Source organism: Sinohyriopsis cumingii, chromosome 19 (genome assembly GCF_028554795.1).
Source record: "Sinohyriopsis cumingii isolate HCF-2022 chromosome 19, ASM2855479v2, whole genome shotgun sequence".
Taxonomy (NCBI): Eukaryota; Metazoa; Mollusca; class Bivalvia; order Unionida; family Unionidae; genus Sinohyriopsis; species Sinohyriopsis cumingii.
In genome coordinates, this window is record NC_142979.1 from 18316976 (window position 1) to 18339148 (window position 22173).

A 22173-nucleotide genomic window follows, 5' to 3' on the forward strand; every position below is an offset into this window, starting at 1 on the left:
CTTGCTGTGACCGTGACCTTAAGATGTGGGGTATATTTATGGTACATGCCACAATGTTTATTCATAATATAAATTTGGGCAAAGTTCAAGAAATGAAACTTTTTGACCATTAAAATGTTACTGGCCAGACAAGTAAGTGTTAATTGGCAGAAAGATGGACAAGATCATAAAATAATAAACCTATCTTCAGTTAGGTATATCTTAATCAAAGCAAAGAAATTCATGCTGAGTGAAATTATTGTACAAATGCTTAATGCTTTAATTACAGTCTTTATCATAAAACTTCTAAAATCAGGTCTATTCCGCATAATGACTGTGTTATTCTATTCCTGCCTATTCCACTGTTCTCTTTCAGTGTTAGTACCCACTAGGCAAAACTAAAACAACATGCATTATAAATGAGGTAGCTTTACAATGAGTGGTTTAAAACAAGGCTGTGTCACATACTGAATAATTAAACCAAGGTTTTCTCAGGTACTGAACAATGAAAACATTAACAATACTGGTTTATTATTGTTTTGGGTTTAATGCCATTTCTCAGTGCAAGATAGGCTATACATGGCAGCTGGTATAATTGGTGGAGGAAGAACCTGGAGAAACCCTCGTAAGAACCACCGACTCATGGAAAGCTACTGGAGCTTTCACACATACCCACATTGGCAGAGCCAATGACTTGAACCCACACAAAGGTGAGATGGCAGTGATCAGTGAAGGCGAGCACTTTGGACCACTCGACCACTAATGGCCCCCAGCATAATTAGTACTCATAAGGTAAAACTAATATAACATGCATTATAAGCAAGTATGCCTTACATTTAAAGATGGTCCAACGAAGCTGTTCCAGTACTTATTGATCTGTTGATGCAAAATGACATCACAATTGGTTCTCATTGGGCAAGAACAAAAATAATGTGAAAAAAATTAAGCACAGCTGTGATGCAAGTAATATCAACTAATTTAATGACCATACCAGCAGTATGTGAGGTGCAGTGGTGTAAGGAATTGCTTTATAGTGAAACAACCACTGTACTTACATGTTTGAACCCTTGCCCTGCTGCAAGAAACAGAATGTCACCTGACTGTACTTGTGTGGCAGCAGCCAGCTTCTCTCTGGAGTCAGGCTTGATGTATTTTGATACAGAACTTTTCCATTCACCATTCAGGCCAACCCTTACATCAATTATATTTATTTTCTATACAAAGAGAAAAAACAATTATGAGAAACAATCAAAGTACTAAGCAATCTTTCTCTTGAAATCATCTTTATATATATATATATATATATATATATATATATATATATATATATATATATATATATATATATATATATATATATATATATATATATATATATATATATATATATATATATATATATATACACACACAGCCACCCTAATCGAACAAGTCATCATTAATATATTAACTTCCTATTTAGTTGCTTGTTTACTCCTTACTCATTCACTATCACAAGGAAACCTGCAGGAAAAGCTATCGAACATCTTTTTTAATGCACTCATTTTACTTGGAACTTGGAACATTTTTATGTGCCTCTCTTACAGAATAGAGTACAACTGATCCATGTACCCATTATTAGAAATTTTCAACTCTCTGGAATAATACAAGTCTCTTCAATGGTCATAAATTGCATCTATGTCAATCTTATTTACAGTAAAAACAAATATTTTAGTATCAATAAAACAACAAGCTTCTGACAACATTCATGATATGGTAAAACAACATTCATGTCATAGTAAAACAACATTCAGATAAAAATAAAATTCATGACATAATAAAACAGCATTTATGACATAATTAAATAAAGAATATTTATTATTATCTAAATTTAACAAATATGGCAAGATGGTCTTTTTTAAAATTCAGTTTCCGTCATAGATTTAATGAATTTTATGTTATTAAGGGATTTGTGATTTGCAGCAACCTGATCACACTGGAAGTGCTGATAAATAGTCTCTCTCCTTTTAAATCTGAATAACAGCTGTATTTACCCTCTGAATATGACGATGTGTATTGGAAGAATTAAAAACAAATATTAATTTGAACATTTCTTCATGCAAACTGAATATGATTTGTAAGATTATCTGTAATGCTCAAAGCACTCTTCAACAACATACACTTTCATGTAATACATTACTTCAGTTTGCATGATGTCAGACACAGCACACATGATATGAAAGCAAATTCTAAGTACATTATGTTTCTCCGAGAATACTTACCCAATCACATTATGTTAGGAATATTAACCTGCTACCTCATGAATCCAGCCCTATTAAAGACAAAAATCATCTTATCCTGTCTATTTTAAATAGGCAAAGACAGTAACACTTGCCCATTACCTCCCCTTGTCACCACCAGGTGTCACCAGTTTTTAGCTGAGCAAGATACTATGCTTGCATGGTTGAGTGGTTGGGGGGAGTAAGCAATGTGATTGGGTAAGTATTCTCATAGAAACATAATTTACTAAAAACTTTGCTTTCTCCTTTGAAAACATTCCCCAATCACATTACATTAGGATAATAAGAGGAGGAAGGGATGCTGAGCATCCGACCTCTACCTCAGGTATCCTTCTGGTAATGAATAGCCAGATTCCCCATGTGAAAGATAACCCATTCTTCTAATGACACAAGCAATGCAGCCTGGGATCCCTTGACCTGAGACTCTTATCTATTGTTGAGAAGATGAAGCTGTGATCTTCTTACCCACAAAAAGTTTCACTGGTGAATCCAGCAAAGCTAGCTGGTTGTGTTGATTGATTTAGTTGGGTCTGGTGGCTGTCTGTGCTGCTGCCACCAGCCCTACCAGATTCAAAGTTTCTCTGCAACACTAAATCTCCGAGGTAAAAACTCAAACACGAGGCTCAGAGAAATGACTCTAACCTCATGAGCTGTAATCTTCATGAGGTGCCTCTGATCTTGAGAGACAGAGTATGCAGAACATATAACCCACATCAGCCATGAAGCAAGAGGGGTGATGCCTTGTTTTCCAGTTTTTACCAGGAGGAAAAGGTGTTTGTGTGTGCCATGACTCTGTTCATTTCAAGTAGTACTTGAGAGCGTGGACAGGATCTTGCATGGTTGATGCTCTCGACTTGTCTATGGAAGAGAGGGAGAATGACAACTCTTTGGTAACTTCAAAGTCTGGTTGTGTCAGGAGGAATACCAAACCGTTTGATCTGAAGATAGTTTGGGTCAACTGAAAGGCCATGATGTCAGAATGTGTTTGATAGTCTGGTAGTGTTTGATAGTGATTGGGGTCTGTTGCTGCATTGCACAAACTGAGGAGATGCAAAACATCTCTCGAAAAAATCCAAGTTTTTCTGGAAAAAGGCTCAATGAGTTTGATGATTCTGCTGACACAAACATGGAGAAACTGCACCCGATTCTGGTTGATTAAGAACTCCATACCCAGATGGACAAAGTTATGGAATGGATGATGGTCAGACATTTCCAAGTTCACTATAGATGAGCTAGAAGATAAAGATCATTCCAGCCGCAGAGTAGGTGGATTGATCTAGCTGTCTCCATCTTGAATCGAGTTCAGTGACTCTAGTCAATGGTGGGTCTCAACATCCTGTTTGCTTTCCAAAAGGAACCCCAGGGGTTGTGATCTTTGCACAGGCTCCACCACTTTTCTTTCTTAATGAGCGCTGTTATCTCCTGTTGTAGAAAGGCATCCTTCTCCCAATCTGACAGTACATTCATTTAGAGGGAAGAAGAGGAGAAGAAGAAGGGGATTGTTGATGAATGAAACCCAAAGCCACTCCAATGACCTGGATCACACACCCTTCCTGCCATTTTGAGGGAACAGGGATATCTAGTGCAACTGCTTCCTAGGGATCAATGTTGGTGCACACGTGACTACAATGATCCCCTGTCCTAAGGCCGCTTAACATTCCTTCACACTGACAGGGACTGAGTGGTTCCAAATGTCTGTGTGTGTTGAGAAGCAAGGTGGAGGGCACTTCCTGAGCTACCAACCTCTGAACATCCTATATTCTTTCTCCAAAGCAACAGTGATCCAAACTGGATCATCCAAAAAGGTAGGGTATGAAAAGTTTAGAGAGATGTGGATCGCACACATGTGACATGTCATTTCAAAAGCAGATCAGAAGAACCAGTCAAAGTATTGTCCAAGATATGGTGAGCAGAGAACCAGTCAAAGTATTGTCCATGATATGGTGAGCAGAGAACCAGTCAAAGTTTTGTCCATGATATGTTGAGCAGCCCTGATCATGGTCATTATTAATCCTGGCTATTGCTTCACCAGGCATGGCAATTGCTGGGTGTCTGCAACAACATCCCAAACCAGCTTTGATGGGCAAGATGTAGATTTGCCCACCCTATAAAACAGATAAGTATACATATGAAAAGGTACTACATTCTTGTCAAGTGATAGGTGATCAGTTCTGAAGGCACCTGTCACCTTAAGTCTGTCTCTTCCTCCTCATCATGATCTTAGAGCAGTGGTAAGGGTGAAGAGCGTTCTGAAGTAGCCAACCCCCTACAAATGTCAATGATGGTGGCTTGAAAGATAAACTTCAGTCTGTTACATAGTTGGGTCTGAGAAAGAGGTAAAGGATTGTAGATTTGGACTAGTTTCGTGTCGAGGCCTAACTGAGTCTACCTGCAGTGTTAGAGAAAATATACCAGGTGCTATGAAGACTCAATTCCATCCTTATGCAAACATCACTAGCTCTCCCTTGTGGACAAAGACTGAATGTACAGAACTCCAGCACTGCTGGCTGGTTTTCCCAGCAAATAGTCAGCCTGGATGCTGGCAGCATATAAGACGGTCCAGCTATCACCCGTATCAACCGCTCCAAAGGCCTGGCTGGCCTAGAGAGGGCATATCACTGACAGTACAGATGGATGGATGGATATGTCACTAAGATCCCTGGAAATCATAGTTGGCTGGATCAATTCGTCACAAAGGTCCCCATGTTGGAATGGCTGGACAGAGAGCGACAGTGGTCTCTAGATATCGCATAGAATAACCAGTAGTTGCCATTGAGTTTAATGTCCTCCTTCTTTACACCACTGGCATATAGCTCTTGTTTGTCCATCAGAATGAATTTTGTCAATCCAAGGAAAGTTTTTATTCCAAACTCTAAGCCAGACTTCATGCACTTTATTACACTTGGCTACTGTCCCATTGGAACTATCAGTCCTAGCAACTTCAGCACAGTTCTGAATCTCATTAAAATATTCATCAGTTTTCCATTTAACCCCAAAATACTTATCCAAATTTGCAAATGGCATTTTGTCCAAGTCTTGACATATCTTGATTTTGAGGTCGCATGCAATATTTATATGGCTACAATCAGAAATGAACACAATATTAAGGATTGCGCAAAACTTTTGCCAATGTTGCACATTGAGATTTTTATCCTAGTCTGCAACAAAATATACCATCTGGCAATATTTTGGACTTCAAGAATTTTGGCTAATAAAAACTGTATTCAAATTCAAAGGCACCATGACAGGAAGCCGCTAACGTGGATATAAAAATGCACAGGAATCTATTGTTACACAAACGAATCCATGTTTCATATTGACAAGCCATCCTAACAGTGCATTGTTATATCACAATTCGCTTATGCTGATGTCTAGCCTTGGTACTGTATGCTGTAATTGAATGAAAATAGCCAAGTAACTGACTAGCTACAATTGACCACCTCTGAAGGTGGGAATGGGAAATGACTACAGTTGACCAGATGACGGCAACATTTTTTCTAAAAATGTACCACAAAAAAGTTTTGCTGAAACTGATTACCTTTTAAGTTCTACAATTACTTGCTTTGCTGCAACAGTCATAAATGGTTATTTGGTCCTTCAAAGAGAGCCTTTAACGGCGCCTTCAATAACACATGTGCCTTTATCAAAGCAAGCCAACAACCTTTGATCAGAGGAAGTCAGCAACAAACTTAAATAAAAGCATTGTTTAATTTTTCATAGTGATTAGAACATATTTATTATGTCATGAAAGTTTCCTGTTTACAACAAAAAAGTGTGTACGGAGGACTCCAGTGGGTGATTTTCTGTTTCCCAGATAAAAAAATTTGCATAAAAACATGCATAATTATGCACTTCCGATATCTCTGGAAAGATCAAAACACTTGAAACAACTTTGCTTGGATGAAATGTTTAAAAAGATAGCCAAGAAGAATGTGTATCAGAGCAGTACATCTGAAAATCCTGTGGCTTCAACTTCAAGTACCCCGGATATCCCACCTGCAGCATCAGAAATCCATGAAGCAACCAACTATGTAACAGACTAATCCTGACAGCCCTCAACTTCCAGACCTTTGTGATTAATTCTACAGTTCCAGTAAAATTCTAAAGTTTGCCACTTTGGGAGTGGTAGTACAGCAACATTCTTTGCAATTACAGTAATTAATAAACCTGTTTCATTCATACCTATTCTGCTGAATTATTATTACGTGTCCTCAGTTGGTCCAGCAAAACTGCTAATCCAGCAAGGCGTTGGAACCAAGGGTGCCAGAAAATCAGTGGTTTACCTGTATTGAATTTACTAAGTCTCTAAACACTGTTGTAACTAACATAGCAGTAAGTGTTTTATTAGAAACTATGGCCCTGTTATGAACTTATGCACAATGCTTAGTTAATAATTAATCCATAATTCAATCAAAACAGTGGGAAATATGAATAACTTAGGATAAACATCAAGCAGCACTTCAAAATTTCGCTAAGAAGAACTCCATAACAGATGGAGTAAGCGAACAAAGTCAAAGGTATGATAACTCATAATGACGTTGTATAAGGTCAACGATAGCCTGGAGGGACAGTGGTCTTAAAAGATGAAGTCCCAAAAGGTGACAAAATCACTCAAAAATTGCCAGAAATTGTAAAATAATGCATACAACTTGCAGTAGGTCAATAAATCTGCACAATAAAATCCAAAATGAATGTTGGATGGGCCCATAAGAACACAAAAATAGCTGGATTATCAGAAGATAACTGTACTACATATGCTCTGTACAGCAGAGAAGCTAAAACCTGGCAACAACTGGTGGTATCAAGGGGAGGTAATGTGCAAGAGTTAATGCCCTTTGTCTATTTAAAATAGACAGGATAAGACGATTTTCGTCTTCTATTAGGGCTGGATCCACGAGGCATCGGACTAATATTCCTAATATAATGTGATTGGGGAACATATTCGAAGGAGAAATGTACAAGTTTTTGCCTTGTAGTTTTATCCACACATGAAAAAGACTGGGCCTGGAATAAAAAGATAAAAGTATTGTTTATATGATGCGAACTACCAAGCAGTGTCCCATTATTCTTGTACCAAACTGACATAACCTGGCAAACATGACCCAGGAAATTAAGTCAACTATGTCAAAATTTTTAATGTGGGTAAAGAGGTTCTGTAGAAAACAAGTTGGGTACATACAAGATAAAGAGTCAGAAGGATGGATGGTAAAGATCCTTGTCAAATACAGACAAAAATATAACACTTATAAGACATGCTTTAATTTGATTTACTTTCTTTTCTGAGCACAGTGTTAAGTAGAAAATGGTGTTTTTGGTAAACACAGTTTTCATTATACACTCTGCTTTACTGCAAATGTTTTCAAAATGTACAACTATATTCGTTTCATCATTTTCACACCATTAACTTTCAATGATGAGTGTAAATCTAAAGTTTAGATCAAAGTCACTTACATTTTTTCCATCATCAATTTTCAAAGCAGCTTCTTTCAGGGTCTGTATATCTTTTAGTGATATATGATCCTGCAATTTACAGAAAAAAAGTGTGTGTAAAGCAGTAACAACAGTAACAAATTAAAAGATACAAAACAAAGTCTGACTTTTGAAAACACTAATCATTTATCACATGACGATGCTAACTTCATTGGTAGGTAGAAATAATGACCTTGAAAGAAAAGAAGAAAAAAAAAATCCAAAGTGTAATCTTTAACTTACGGATTAACATGATTATACAGTTATCCTTGTCAACAGCTTCTAGCCTCAAATGCCATTAGATTTGTCAAAGAAAGATTCAAAAAGAATTTTAAAAATTCATTAATAGTGAAGATGTGTACAAATATGTTTTATTCATATCTCAATATCAATTGTTATGCCTACAAATGATGTCATGTATGAATGGAACAGGACTTCAAAAGAAATTAGCCATCGGTAAAGTATCCACTAAAAAGAATAACTGAAGGTATGTTTACTGAATGACATGTAGATTGAACCTGTCTTCAACAATCACTGCAATCAGAGACAACCTGTGTTGAAAGACCAGTGCTATGAGAGACCACCTTTCTTGAAGGACCACTGTTGAAAGACCACTGTTATGAGAGAATACTTGCCTTGAAAGATCACCATTATGAGACTGCCTGTCCTAAGGGGTTAGGTTCAGAGTGGGTTTGACATCAACTTTCTGTATCATTGCAAAACTTTTTGTTTATAAAAGATCAAGCACAATTTTTTTTTTACATTTATGAATTATTCTGAGCAAGAAATTAAAATGAAATTAAAATGAATTTTAAATTTTTAGACAAATTATCTTACCATTCCTTTTGGTACCCTAAAAGCCACAATGGAACTATCTGGTGATGATGTAAATCTGTCAAATTGCTGAACACCACTGTCTTGGAGATGTTTTGTTACATCCATCAGCTAAAAAAAATATCCTAAAAGATTAATTAATTTTCAAAGGTAACTGCATCCAATGTTTCATTAGGAAGAATTAACAGTATAAATATATAGTAGTATAAATAAATATCAACTGATAAAATTACACAGTAATTATATGTAGTTCATTTATCAATTATGACCATAATATCCTATTTAGAAATGAGTTGTGTGTCATGGTTTTGGATTTTAATGTAGCTTTAACAATTTTAATCATATCGCTACAATGTCTGCAATGTGACTGTGTTGATCCCAGTCACATGCGGATGCCAGGCCAACCAGTCCTAACACTAGCCTCTTAATGCTGAGTGCCAAGTGCAGTAGCTGCTAATACATTTTTATAAGTCTTTTGTATGACTTGACCGGGGTTTGAACCCATGATCTCCTCCATCTGAAACACTCTAACCACATAGGACACCAGGGTGGTCCAATGCAGAAATTAAAAGTCTGCTGCAAATTTGTGGCTTCTTGGTATATTAGTCTTCTTGGTATAATAGTCTTCTTGTTATATTAGTCTTCTTGGTATAATAGTCTTCTTGGTATATTAGTCTTCTTGGCATATTAGGCTTCTTGGTATAATAGTCTTCTTGGTATAATAGTCTTCTTGGTATATTAGTCTTCTTGGTATAATAGTCTTCTTGGTATATTAGTCTTCTTGGTATAATAGTCTTCTTGGTATATTAGTCTTCTTGGTATATTAGTCTTCTTGGTATAATAGTTTTCTTGGTATATTAGTCTTCTTGGTATAATAGTCTTCTTGGTATATTAGTCTTCTTGGTATATTAGTCTTCTTGGTATAATAGTCTTCTTGGTATAATAGTCTTCTTGGTATATTAGTCTTCTTGGCATATTAGGCTTCTTGGTATAATAGTCTTCTTGGTATAATAGTCTTCTTGGTATATTAGTCTTCTTGGTATAATAGTCTTCTTGGCATATTAGTCTTCTTGGTATAATAGTCTTCTTGGTATATTAGTCTTCTTGGTATAATAGTCTTCTTGGTGTAATAGTCTTCTTGGTATATTAGTCTTCTTGGTATATTAGTCTTCTTGGCATATTAGGCTTCTTGGTATAATAGTCTTCTTGGTATATTAGTCTTCTTGGTATAATAGTCTTCTTGGTATATTAGTCTTCTTGGTATATTAGTCTTCTTGGTATAATAGTCTTCTTGGTATAATAGTCTTCTTGGTATATTAGTCTTCTTGGTATAATAGTCTTCTTGTTATATTAGTCTTCTTGGTATATTAGTCTTCTTGGTATATTAGGCTTCTTGGTATAATAGTCTTCTTGGTATATTAGTCTTCTTGGTATATTAGTCTTCTTGGTATATTAGTCTTCTTGGTATAATAGTCTTCTTGTTATATTAGTCTTCTTGGTATATTAGTCTTCTTGGTATATTAGGCTTCTTGGTATAATAGTCTTCTTGGTATAATAGTCTTCTTGGTATATTAGTCTTCTTGGTATATTAGTCTTCTTCAGTGAAGATTTAAGAGATCACTGTGAAAAGGTTGATTACAAAATCAGATACAATTTTAATTTAAAAAGCTACTCTTCATTAAAATAATTCCTATACCATTTCAATTATCAAGCACTTAAATCACAAGCAAAGAGTATTTTCACTAGGATCTGTGACAAACCTTGCCCAAGCTTTAGTAGAGTGCATCTAATTTATGCTTATCTGGCAATAATATCCACTGAACAATTTAACAAAAATATTAGCCAGTCTCTTGTATTCCAACAAGTCAAAATACTAAATGTAGAAGGTATATACATGAACTTGAAGGTATTATCTATTTACCAAACTCATGCATCGTAGCATGTGCTGAAAAATGGCATTAAACCCACAAATGAAGGTCAAGTGCTCACATTATGGACATAAAACTGCGAGCATTTTTCTTATAAAAAGAGTTACCAAAATCCCAGTTTAAACATATGTTGAAAATATATTGTTCATAACACTGTACTAATTATTTAATGAAACAATATAAGATGGACCATTCCCTGGTCAATTCCCCATTATACAGTATTTATCCTTGCCTCATTCAGTATTTATACTAGCCTCAGTATGTAGTTTTTATACTGACCTCAGGCAGTGTTTTTATATTGGTCTCATTATAAAGTATTTATACTGACTGATGTCTTCTGATGTACCATAGTTGCCCAACCATGTTGCTACAATCCTAAGTGCCTGGGACTTTCTTGCAGTAATTACTGATCAAAGCCAAATGCAACAACCAACAACCAAATAGTTTTGAAAAATATATTAAAATTACGGCCAAAAAGTTGGTGCCTTATATTCAACCTGATTTTATGGACAAAGAACATTCAATTAAATGTAAAATATTTGCTTTTAATTTTACTATTTTATACATAAACACCAGTATTTCTTTTTCTTTCTGTGTGTAACACTTGCCAAACAAAAGGTTGCAAATTCATAACATCTGGGGGCATCCAATCTTTTAAATATATTTTTGGCATTTTTATGTCCAAACTTTCTTTTAAACTCACTTATTTCATTATTTAAAATTTTAGTTTACTTTTTTATTCCCAACCAAGGACGGGCAATTAACCTAGTCAACTTATAATCAGAAAAGTTATGTAATATGAGATAGTAAAGCACTGGTGGTCTTGCCCAAGTGGTTCTGATTTCTTCAAACTCTTCATGCAACTGGGCTGAGATAAACAGCCACTGCTGCAGGAAAGCCTTTGGTGCTTAGAATGACCAAACATTGCTATGATAACATACAATCATATAGTACTAATAAAAGTCAGTCTTGTGAAAATTATTTGTTTTACTGTTGGATGACCAATTTCACTTTTTCAAATACCTACTGTCATGTCAAACCTTGTGTCAGGCTTGTCTATGCCATACCGCCTCATAGCCTGTTGGTAGGTTAATCGAGGAAATGGTGTTTCAGGCCGTCCCTCCAAATCTTCTGGCCAGCTAAAATGAAGAAGGTCCTCAATCAGGAACTGTATACCTTCCATCTCAACAAAGGACATCTCTATATCAAGCTGCAATGGAAAAAGTAGTCCCTAAGTTTACAAACCATGTCACATTCTAATTCTGATGTGACTCTAAATGTTGATGTATGATTGCTGCAATGAGAAAAGTAGTCCATTTGTTTACAAAAGTGTCACATTGTGATTCTGACTTGACTCAGTATGTTGATGTATGATTGCTGATATGGAAAAAGTAGTCCCTAAGTTTATAAAACAGTGTCACATTGTAATTCTCACTTGTTTCTTTAATCTGATGTATGATTGCTGCAATGGAAAAAGTAGACCCAAAGTTTCTCAAACAGTGTCAGATTCTAATTCTGACTTGACTCTATATATTGATATATGATTTGTTCATTGGCTTGTTGTCAGCTAATCAGATGTCACAATTTTTTACTCTGATTTGATTCTTCATGCTGAATCCTGATTGATCAAATGGCTTAATGTTGGCCAATCAGATGTCACAATTTTAATTGGTGTCTGAATCTGTATGTAAGAACTGTTTTGTAATCTTTGCATCAGGTCTGCCCAAGAAATTTATTTTTTATTTTTACATTTACACTGGAGTCATACGTAATCCATAAAACTCCAATGTTTCTCAGAGCAAATAGTTGTTTCCCAAATGTTCCAGAATTAACTGTAGCTAATTTGAAACAAAACGCTTTATTTGATTCATACATGAAAATCCAATATTTGATTTGAATCTAGCCACACATTTACAGATTTCCCAATCTTGAGAGCACATTTCACTCAACTATTACTTCTTTTAAACATACCCTATTTGTTGAATCTTTATAAAAACAATTCTCCAAATTTAACATTTTCAACTTAGTAATTTACAACTTTTATTTGTGCGTTGACTGGTGTGTTCCTTTTTTAATATTGAAACCAGTTTGAGCATGCACCCTAAAGTCAAGTTCAAATAGGTCAATCCTTCAAGATTTCTATTTTAAAAAATACTTACCCAAATAAAAAATGATAATAGCAAAGCTGATTATCAAGAGTTCAATGACTTTTTCAGATTGAACAACAACAGCAGACATGAAAATTCCTGTGGAATCAGCACAATTGTTGCAAGTCATTGTGGGTAATTTTCTGCAAACAACTGTGGGTCTGACTAGTGCTGAGGTATTCTATAAATATTTTCATTGATATTAAGGGCTGAATTAGTTTAAATAGAATATGGTACCAATCTTACCCACAATACCTTGCTGCATATGTTGTCATGCTACAAATTAAGCTCATATAATTGCTCAAAATAAATCAGCTCTCATGATATCATTGTTTATTATCAACATTATCCATTTGGTGAAGTATTCATTTAAACATCTACAAGAATATACTATCCGTTTGGTGAAGTATTCATTTAAACATCTACAAGAATATACTATCCATTTGGTGAAGTATTCTTTTAAACATCTACAAGAATATACTATCCATTTGGTGAAGTATTCATTTAAACATCTACAAGAATATACTATCCATTTGGTGAAGTATTCATTTAAACATCTACAAGAATATACTATCCATTTGGTGAAGTATTCATTTAAACATCTACAAGAATATACTATCCATTTGGTGAAGTATTCTTTTAAAACTCTACAAGAATATACTATCCATTTGGTGAAGTATTCTTTTAAACATCTACAAGAATATACTATCCATTTGGTGAAGTATTCTTTTAAAACTCTACAAGAACATACTATCCATTTGGTGAAGTATTCTTTTAAACATCTACAAGAATATACTATCCATTTGGTGAAGTATTCTTTTAAACATCTACAAGAATATACTTTCCATTTGGTGAAGTATTCTTTTAAACATCTACAAGAATATACTATCCATTTGGTGAAGTATTTTTTTAAAACTCTACAAGAATATACTATCCATTTGGTGAAGTATTCTTTTAAACATATACAAGAATATACTATCCATTTGGTGAAGTATTCTTTTAAATATCTACAAGAATATACTATCCATTTGGTGAAGTATTCTTTTAAAACTCTACAAGAATATACTATCCATTTGGTGCAGTATTCTTTCAAAACTCTACAAGAATATACCCACATGACCTTTCTAAATTAAACTTTATTGAAGGAACTTTGTGAAATTTTCAACACCTGATTTTGAAACAATTCATGATCTAATTTGCCACAGACATGTCAATTTGCTCTTTTCTCTGAGACCCCCTCCCCAACCTTTTGAAACTTTAGCTTCTTTTATCCACCAATCTTTTAAGTTCACTGATTATGATGATTGTCTTACATGTAAAAGAGAACTGCTCTGGTGGCCTAGTGCTCAGAGTGTTCTCCTCAGAAGGGGGAGGTCGCGGGTTCAAATCCCTGTCGAGTCATACCAAAGACTTATAAAAATGGTACAAACAGCTTCCTCGCTAGGCACTCAGCATTAAGAGGTTAGTGGTTAGGATTGGTTGGCCTGGTGCCAGGCTAATGTGACTGTCTGTGGCATGATGCTCCAGAGCTAGACATCGCTATAAACTGACACACTGCAGATATCATAGCGAAATGACTGAAAAATTGTTAAAGCTATATTAAAATTCCAAATTACACACACACACGCACACATGTAAAAGAACTAATTAAATAATCTTTCACAGAACTGTAAATTAAGGCTTTCAATGTGTTTAAAAATTTTTGCCATCTAAATGTAACAGACACCAGTGTTCTCAATGTGCAAACATAAGAGAAAGTTCTTCTTTCAGTAGCACTAATACAAAAGAGGTATTTTCTCTATGTTGTAACACTAACTGCATATCAACTTATGTGATTTATTTGATAACCAGTATAAAAAAAAATGTATCATGCAATACGCTGGACAAACACTTCAACAAGTTTCTAAGAGAATGAATAATCATCGCTTTCATATAAAAAATTCTAGAGATCCTCAGTTTTCCTCTAATATTTCAACACACTTTTACACCAATAATCACTCTTTACTCGATTTTCCTTTCATGCCAATTGATATTGTGCATGATGACATGAATAGGCTCATAAAAGAAACTTATTGGATTCATAAGTTAGATACTTTGTATCCTAATGGTCTTAATGCCAATGCTTTATATAAAATTGTATAATTTTTTTTTTAAACTGATAAATTGTATATCCTTTATAACAATATAATTATATGTATGTCTGTTTGTCTCTGTTTTATTTTATTATTTTACTAATTAACATTCAGAAATTGATGCTAAAGTAATCATCACAACGAAATGCTGGAAACTTTAAATAAATAAAATAACAAAAAAGAACATCCTTTTCTATACTAAGATATCAAAGTTGAGGTAATATAAATAAGTTGATTAAAAGAAAGTATTTAAAAATTATTTTTAAAATTCTTGTTCTTAAAATCTGCTTCAAAAGTTATTGTTCACCCCCAGAAGCCAGATTATCCTGGGTGAAATATGGTCTTTTATTAAACTTGGAGTGACAGCCACTATGACTACTGTCATATGTATAGTTCATGCTTGATGAGTTAGCTTGATTAACAATTCATAACAACTTATATTCCACATCCAATACATCCAATCAACTCATCTAATATATATATATATATATATATATATATATATATATATATATATATATATATATATATATATATAATACACAATTAAAGAGTTACCTATCAAATATACTAATTGATGCACAGTCGTTACTATGGAAAGTTTACTACTGAATAAACATATTTATTCTACTTCCAACTGCACTGGTCAGAAAAGCCCTTCTGTGTACATTAGAATGTATACAGCAATGAAAATGTAAGTCATCATGAGCTAAATACAAATGTGTACAGCACAGACAAATCTATGTGGTCTTGAGCTAAATACAAATGTGTACAGCACAGACAAATCTATGTGGTCTTGAGCTAAATACAAATGTGTACAGCACATACAAATCTATGTGGTCTTGAGCTAAATACAAATGTGTACAGCACAGACAAATCTATGTGGTCTTGAGCTAAATATAAATGTGTACAGCACAGACAAATCTCTTTGGACATGAGCCAAATACAAATGTGTACAGCACAGACAAATCTATGTGGTCTTGAGCTAAATTCAAATGTGTACAGCACAGACAAATCTCTCTGGACATGAGCCAAATACAAATGTGTACAGCACAGACAAATCTATGTGGTCATAAACTAAATACAAATGTGCACAGCACAGGTAAATCTGTGTGGTCGTGAACTAAGTACAGATGTGTATAGAACAGATAAATCTATGCAGTCTTGAGCTAAGTACAGATGTGTATAGCATAGATAAATCTATGTGGTCTTGACCTAGATACAAATACTTTGCCCGTGTTAGAAGAGCATTATATTTATATCACTGTGACCTTCTTTGGTTACATGGGTATCAGCACTGATGCATCCAATTCCCAAGCTTCATAATTTGAACATAAACAGAACCCAATAAATGAACGTTGAACACAAAATTTCAACAGTCACTGACAGAGTTTGTGTACCTTATCATCCTCATCAGCTGGGAGTTTTGGGGCTATGTTTGTGTACCTTATCATGCCCATCAGCTGGGAGTTTTGGGGCTATGTTTGTGTACCTTATCATGCCCAGCAGCTGGGAGTTTCAGGGCTATGTTTGTGTACCTTATCATCCTCATCAGCTGGGAGTTTGGGGCTATGTTTGTGTACCTTATCATGCCCAGCAGCTGGGAGTTTCGGGACAATGTTTGTGCATCTTATGATGCCCATCAGCTTGTAGTTTCGGGAAAGTGTGTAACTTATCGTCCCAATCAGTTGGGAGTTTTGGGGCTATGTTTGTGCACCTTATTATCCTCATCAGCTGTGAGTTATGGGGATAATGTTTGTGTATCTTATCATCCCCATCAGCTGGGAATTTCGGGACAGTGTTTGTGCACTATATCATCCCCATCAGCTGGAAGCCTCAGGATAATATTTGTGCACTAAGTGCATCTATTAGAGGCTCTTAAGTTAGCATCCCCTGTCTTCTTTGCAACTGAAAAGATTTTCAATAATATGGCAGTTCCTGTGACAGTCCATTTTGTCACTGCTCAAGCACCCACTCATCTAGAGTATGTTCTAAGTCTGCACACCTGCCAACCACTTTTTGTATTTTCTTAAGATGCCTGGAACTTTCTTGAATTTCTTTTTCTTGTCCCGGTTTCTCTGACACTCTGATCTCTTGCCATGTGGCACAGTTGTTTTTATTGCAAAGTCAATTACTTTTAGTTTAAATACCCCATCATATGCATCTTCGCTATCCAAGGTTCTGATAACCCTATCTACACCTTGGCATATTGAGCAGATATTTCTGTGCTTTGGGTCTGTGAATTTCATTGGATGTAGCAACAAGCCACTGCATCCAATCAAAATTAAATTGTTCAAATCTGAGCACTGTTCCTACGTGATTAAGACAATGGGAACACATAACTTGAATGGACTGATAAATAAGCAATTTCCCACTGCCGGCCCGTGTTTGCACAAATACCTTTCACCCAAATAGACTGTAATGACTTCCCTCCGGTACATATTCATACTTTCAATTTTAAACTTACAAAATATCCTTTTCGGGTCAATTGCCACCACTATTTTCAACTGAGGTGCAATGTACCATGCTATTGGTTAGTTGGCATTATATGCTAAGGGAAGCAACACATAAATTCCAATAGATATCGCTAGGACAAAGCACTGATACAGCTGTACAATCTGACAAGTAGATAGGTTTATCAGAACCTTGACTAGCGAAGATGAATCATGCATTACAGTGATGACTCGTCATGACTAAATATGAATGACAACACCTCTGTGATACAGTGATATCATAAAACCAGACTGAATCTGTGTTAAGACATTGCAGGATTTTAAGTGTTTTACATTACCCATATTACACCATTACCCATATAACACCATTACCCATATTACACCATTACTCATATAACACCATTACCCATATTACACCATTACCCATATAACACCATTACCCATATTACACCATTACCCATATAACACCACTACCCATATACATAAGATTATAAGACTGGATCAAGGGACATGGCATATCAGCACATCATATGTTCATTAAAAACAATTGGTCAATTCAGGCAGGTAAACAGATCCAAGACATTTGTCAACTACACACCTCAAGCAGGTGAACAGATCCAAGACATTTGTCAATTGCACTCTTCATGCAGGTTAATCAATCAACCACAACTGTCAATTGTGCACCTCAGGCAGGTGAATAAACCAACCATAACTGTCAATTGTGCACCTCAGGCAGGTGAATAAACCAACCACAACTGTCAATTGTACACCTCAGGCGTGTGAATAAATCAACCATAACTGTCAACTGTGCACTTCCGGCTGGTCAATAAATAAAAGACAATTGTCTATTGTAAAAAAAAAACACTGTATATTAAAACTCAAGACGGTGATTACAGCATGTGTCACCAACAGCAGCCAGATGAAAGAAATGACAAACTGATATTGTCAATTACAATACGTATTTAATATGTGTACTTTAATCTTTAATAAGCATCTTATAATTCAATGACTAGGACAAAAAAGTATTACTGTATATAATTATTTACAAGTTGAGTCAAAGTGCAAACAACAAAGATCCTGATCTGCCGTACCTGCATATCAGGGTCTACATTGTTTGTTTACTGATTACTCATAACAAACTGCAAGGTTCCAGATCTGGCCACACATTATGCAATGGCATATCTGTGTCTGTGCAGTTGGATTCATTAAATAAGGAAGTACAGTAATAGATTATGTTTACAGAATTGCATGTGCAACCTTTAATAAATGAAAAACCAAATTATGATCATTGGTAACTAAGAATTATTTTCTTAAAATCACATATACGTATATGCATTAAAATTTAAATAAAATACAACTTTCATCAGCTTTCTCATCAAATATTTATAAATAATTAGAAAGCCAAATGCATTACTCGATTAAAATGAAGCCGTGGCATTTTCAGCATAAAAGAAGACAAACTCCAATTTCAACTCAGAATGAACAAGTTGTACTTTTAAATTGACCCCTCCCATCTTTTGATTTTTTTCCAGATGAAAATACATAAGTGAGTATACATGGTTTGTATACAGGGTGCAAGAACTCCGAGCTAAATGCAAAAATTCACCAAAATTATACAAACACCTCTCATGTGCAAAAAAAGTTAACCTCCTTAACCCCCTCCCTTGGAGGTAGATGGTATGAAATCTACTCCAACCTGCTGCCTAGGACATGGGAAGAAAGACTGGTTGAGATGCAGTAAGACTATGTAAATATTTGGTTTTATATGTTTGGGTGCTAATGCCATGCATAGTACAACAGCTTTTTATTCTACTTTGTGGAGGCAAGTTAATAAATCAAAATAAAGGCACCTATTATGAACAGACCTGTCTTAATGAACTGTTTTGTAAACAGATCTGAATCAGTTAATTACTAAAAAATGCATCGTAGGCTGTCCAAAATATTTTATGTCCCTTATATGTCTATTCTGCTTCGAAAACATAATCTCACGGCTACTATCCTACAGAGGACCATGATGACTGACAACACTGGATTAAAGCCTTCCCTCATTAAACATTCTCCACAGAATACATTATTGTGAGATCACCTTATCCAGAAGTATCTATAATTTTACTACTATAGACTAAAATAGGATCCTTCACCATATCTGACTTATAACTACACTTGACTTATAATCACATCTGACTTATAACTATACCTGACTTATAATTATACCTGACTTAGAACCATACCTGACTTATAACAGGAAGTATGTTATAAGGAAGGGCCTTACAGTGAGGTTGTACTGATCTTTATCCATTGCAGACCTTGGTTGGTTTAAGATTTAAATTGTAAAATTAAATACATATCTTAATAAATAAATTCAATCATAATTACATCATGTGTATCAAACATACCTGTGTAAACTCAGGCTGCCTCTCTGGTTTGGCCCCCTCATCTCTGTAACACTTGGCCACCTGGAAATACCTGTCTATTCCTCCTACCATCAGCAGCTGCTTGAACTGGAAGATACTAGGCATATTCAATATTTTGTTTTAGACAAAAGCTGCCACAGATATACAATATACACTGTATTGCAATATGTTTGATTATGTTAAAGAGCAGTTTAGCTGCCACTAGAGCATTAAACACTTGGTAACAACAAAGATCCTGATCTCCCATAGCATATTGTGCCTGCAGATCAGGGTTTATTTGTTCTAATGATTACTCCTAACAAACTGCACATACCCAGATCTGCCAGCACATTAAGCGATCTCAGATCTGGGTCTGTGCAATTTACAGTTTGACTCATAAGTAAGTATATACGATAATACAGCTATATGCCATAATCAGAGTGTAGTAGCAGAATCAAACCAGTACTCCTCACTTAACTACACTTAACTGCACTCTAAATCACTCACAGAAGAACAAATATAGTATTATAAATATATTTGCATATTCTGTACATGACGAAATACATAAATAGACAGCATTCCGACTGACTGTAAGACAAGGACATTTTTTTCAAAACTATGTTGTCTAGATAAATAATCCACGGTGAAGAATCATTTGTCAATTAGGAAAGGAACTAATTAATGCTTATGACTAGCATCATCAATGCCTGATGGTCAAAAGGGCAACCACCATCAGCCTCTTATGTGAGGCTATGTCTTGAAAGTTACAAGTAGCCCAAGTGGAACTAAGAACATGCTGCCATCTACCCGACAGATCAAAATAATACATTCTGCAGAAGTTTATTCCAGTGGCATTGATTTCAAACATTATGAAAAACATATTATGAAACATTATGAAAAAAATGTTTCAAGATCTCTCATCTAGTTCTGGACATCAGCATTATTTTTGAAAGGCATTTATCACTGGGTGCTTTCTGTTAAAGTTAGTCAAACTCTCTTAAGCAATCATATTGATAAAGTTGATGAAATGTTTTTCTATTTTTAATAACTGTGGCTCTATTTGATGGCAGCGCTGCACCATTTATATAAATCTGAATGGCCTTCCACTAAGTTAAATTTTATTTAATATTTTTGTAAAACAAACTCATTTCAAATGTTTATAGTAATGCTGGTCATATCTGGTGGACAATCAGCATTTGTACAAACTATAAAACCTTTGATGATTGGATCCTCTCTCTCTCTGAAATTTTACCAAAAATTCCAAACAGTAGTTTTGTGTGTGTGTGTGTGTGATTTGGAATTTTAACATATCTTTAAAAGAAAATTCAGGTATATCATTACGATGTCTGCAGGACTCACGGTACTAATTCCACTCCAATGGTAAACATATGGAAACACTGTCATATTCAAAATTCAATAACTTAAAATTTATGGGTGCTGATAATGACACCTATAATTTTTCGTGCACATCTAACCTTGGTGCAAGCTTATGTGTGGAGAACACCATATGACCCGCGGCAATTTGTTTACATACATGTGCATGAAACACGTGTTATTGATTCTGCACCAAATGAATCAGGTGCTACTTTCAGTATTGAGTACTCCTGAGTCAAGCCTGTAAAAATGCTAAAATTGCATCAGTAGAAATTTGTCAATATTTTTTTTACATTACATATAGGACAAGCTCTCAAAAGATATTTTTCCTAAAATTTTAATTTTCATTATTAACCAATTATGGACCACCAAACCTATAAATACTCTATCATTTCTTCACCCATTTCTAGACTGGTTCACAGTTCTTCCGTATAATTAGTACCGTGTGTCCTATAACCAGATTTATTTTTTTTTGAAAAAGTTGTATTTTACTCCTTGATATTAGAGCATAATTGTAAGAAAGAATTGGCCATGCTTGTGCATGGATAATAGTGCAATAGCATTTTATGTGATACCAATATATATAGTTAAATTGCATCCGCATCACATGTTGCTGTGTTGTATTGTACTTATTAATGGCTTATTCTTGTTATTAAAATAATTGTTTTCTGCCTTTGTATCTTCATGTTATCTTTCTATGGCATGCATGCTACACAAAAGAAACACAAGCATGCTGACATCAGCAAGTATGACATCACAGGGTATCAAATTACATGACGCATTGTTTTTTCATCTCTCACTGGCTATAAGACAAGTTTTAAATGTTTTAAATTTCAAAATTGCATTTCTTTTCTTGCTGACTCTCACAGAAATAAGATACAGTGCATCCCTATTCACATCAATCAAACAAAACAAATAAGTGTGCCACATGACAGGTCAAAATGATAAGAGGCCATTGCCCTTTTGTGACTAAAACATATACACACACCCATGAAGCATCAAGAGATGCTGACATTCCAAACTTATTTAAACTATCATCACATGTGATTCATAACCCCCAAATGTTAATAAAATGGTATAAAAACCAAGGAAGAGTTCCATAAGCTTTATTATACTAAATAATTAAATAACATAGTGCTACTTTTTAGTATAAAATTATGGGGAAGGGTGAATAAGCAAAGAATA

The 22173-nt window shown here is 34.9% G+C and overlaps 1 protein-coding gene across 3 annotated transcripts in view; it reads right to left on the minus strand.

Moving 5' to 3' along the window:
• The window catches only part of LOC149775213 (aspartate--tRNA ligase, mitochondrial-like), a 69621-nt gene that overhangs the window by 21117 nt on the left and 26331 nt on the right, over positions 1–22173 (minus strand). For all 3 annotated transcript variants that reach the window (XM_089943872.1, XM_089943870.1, XM_089943871.1), the window contains exons 8-12: positions 19618–19722; positions 11517–11699; positions 8565–8672; positions 7710–7778; positions 1035–1193 (exon numbers count right to left, since the gene is read on the minus strand). In XM_089943872.1, coding sequence (XP_089799998.1) covers positions 1035–1193; positions 7710–7778; positions 8565–8672; positions 11517–11699; positions 19618–19722 — 624 coding nt within the window. The remainder of the gene's footprint in view (positions 1–1034; positions 1194–7709; positions 7779–8564; positions 8673–11516; positions 11700–19617; positions 19723–22173) is intronic.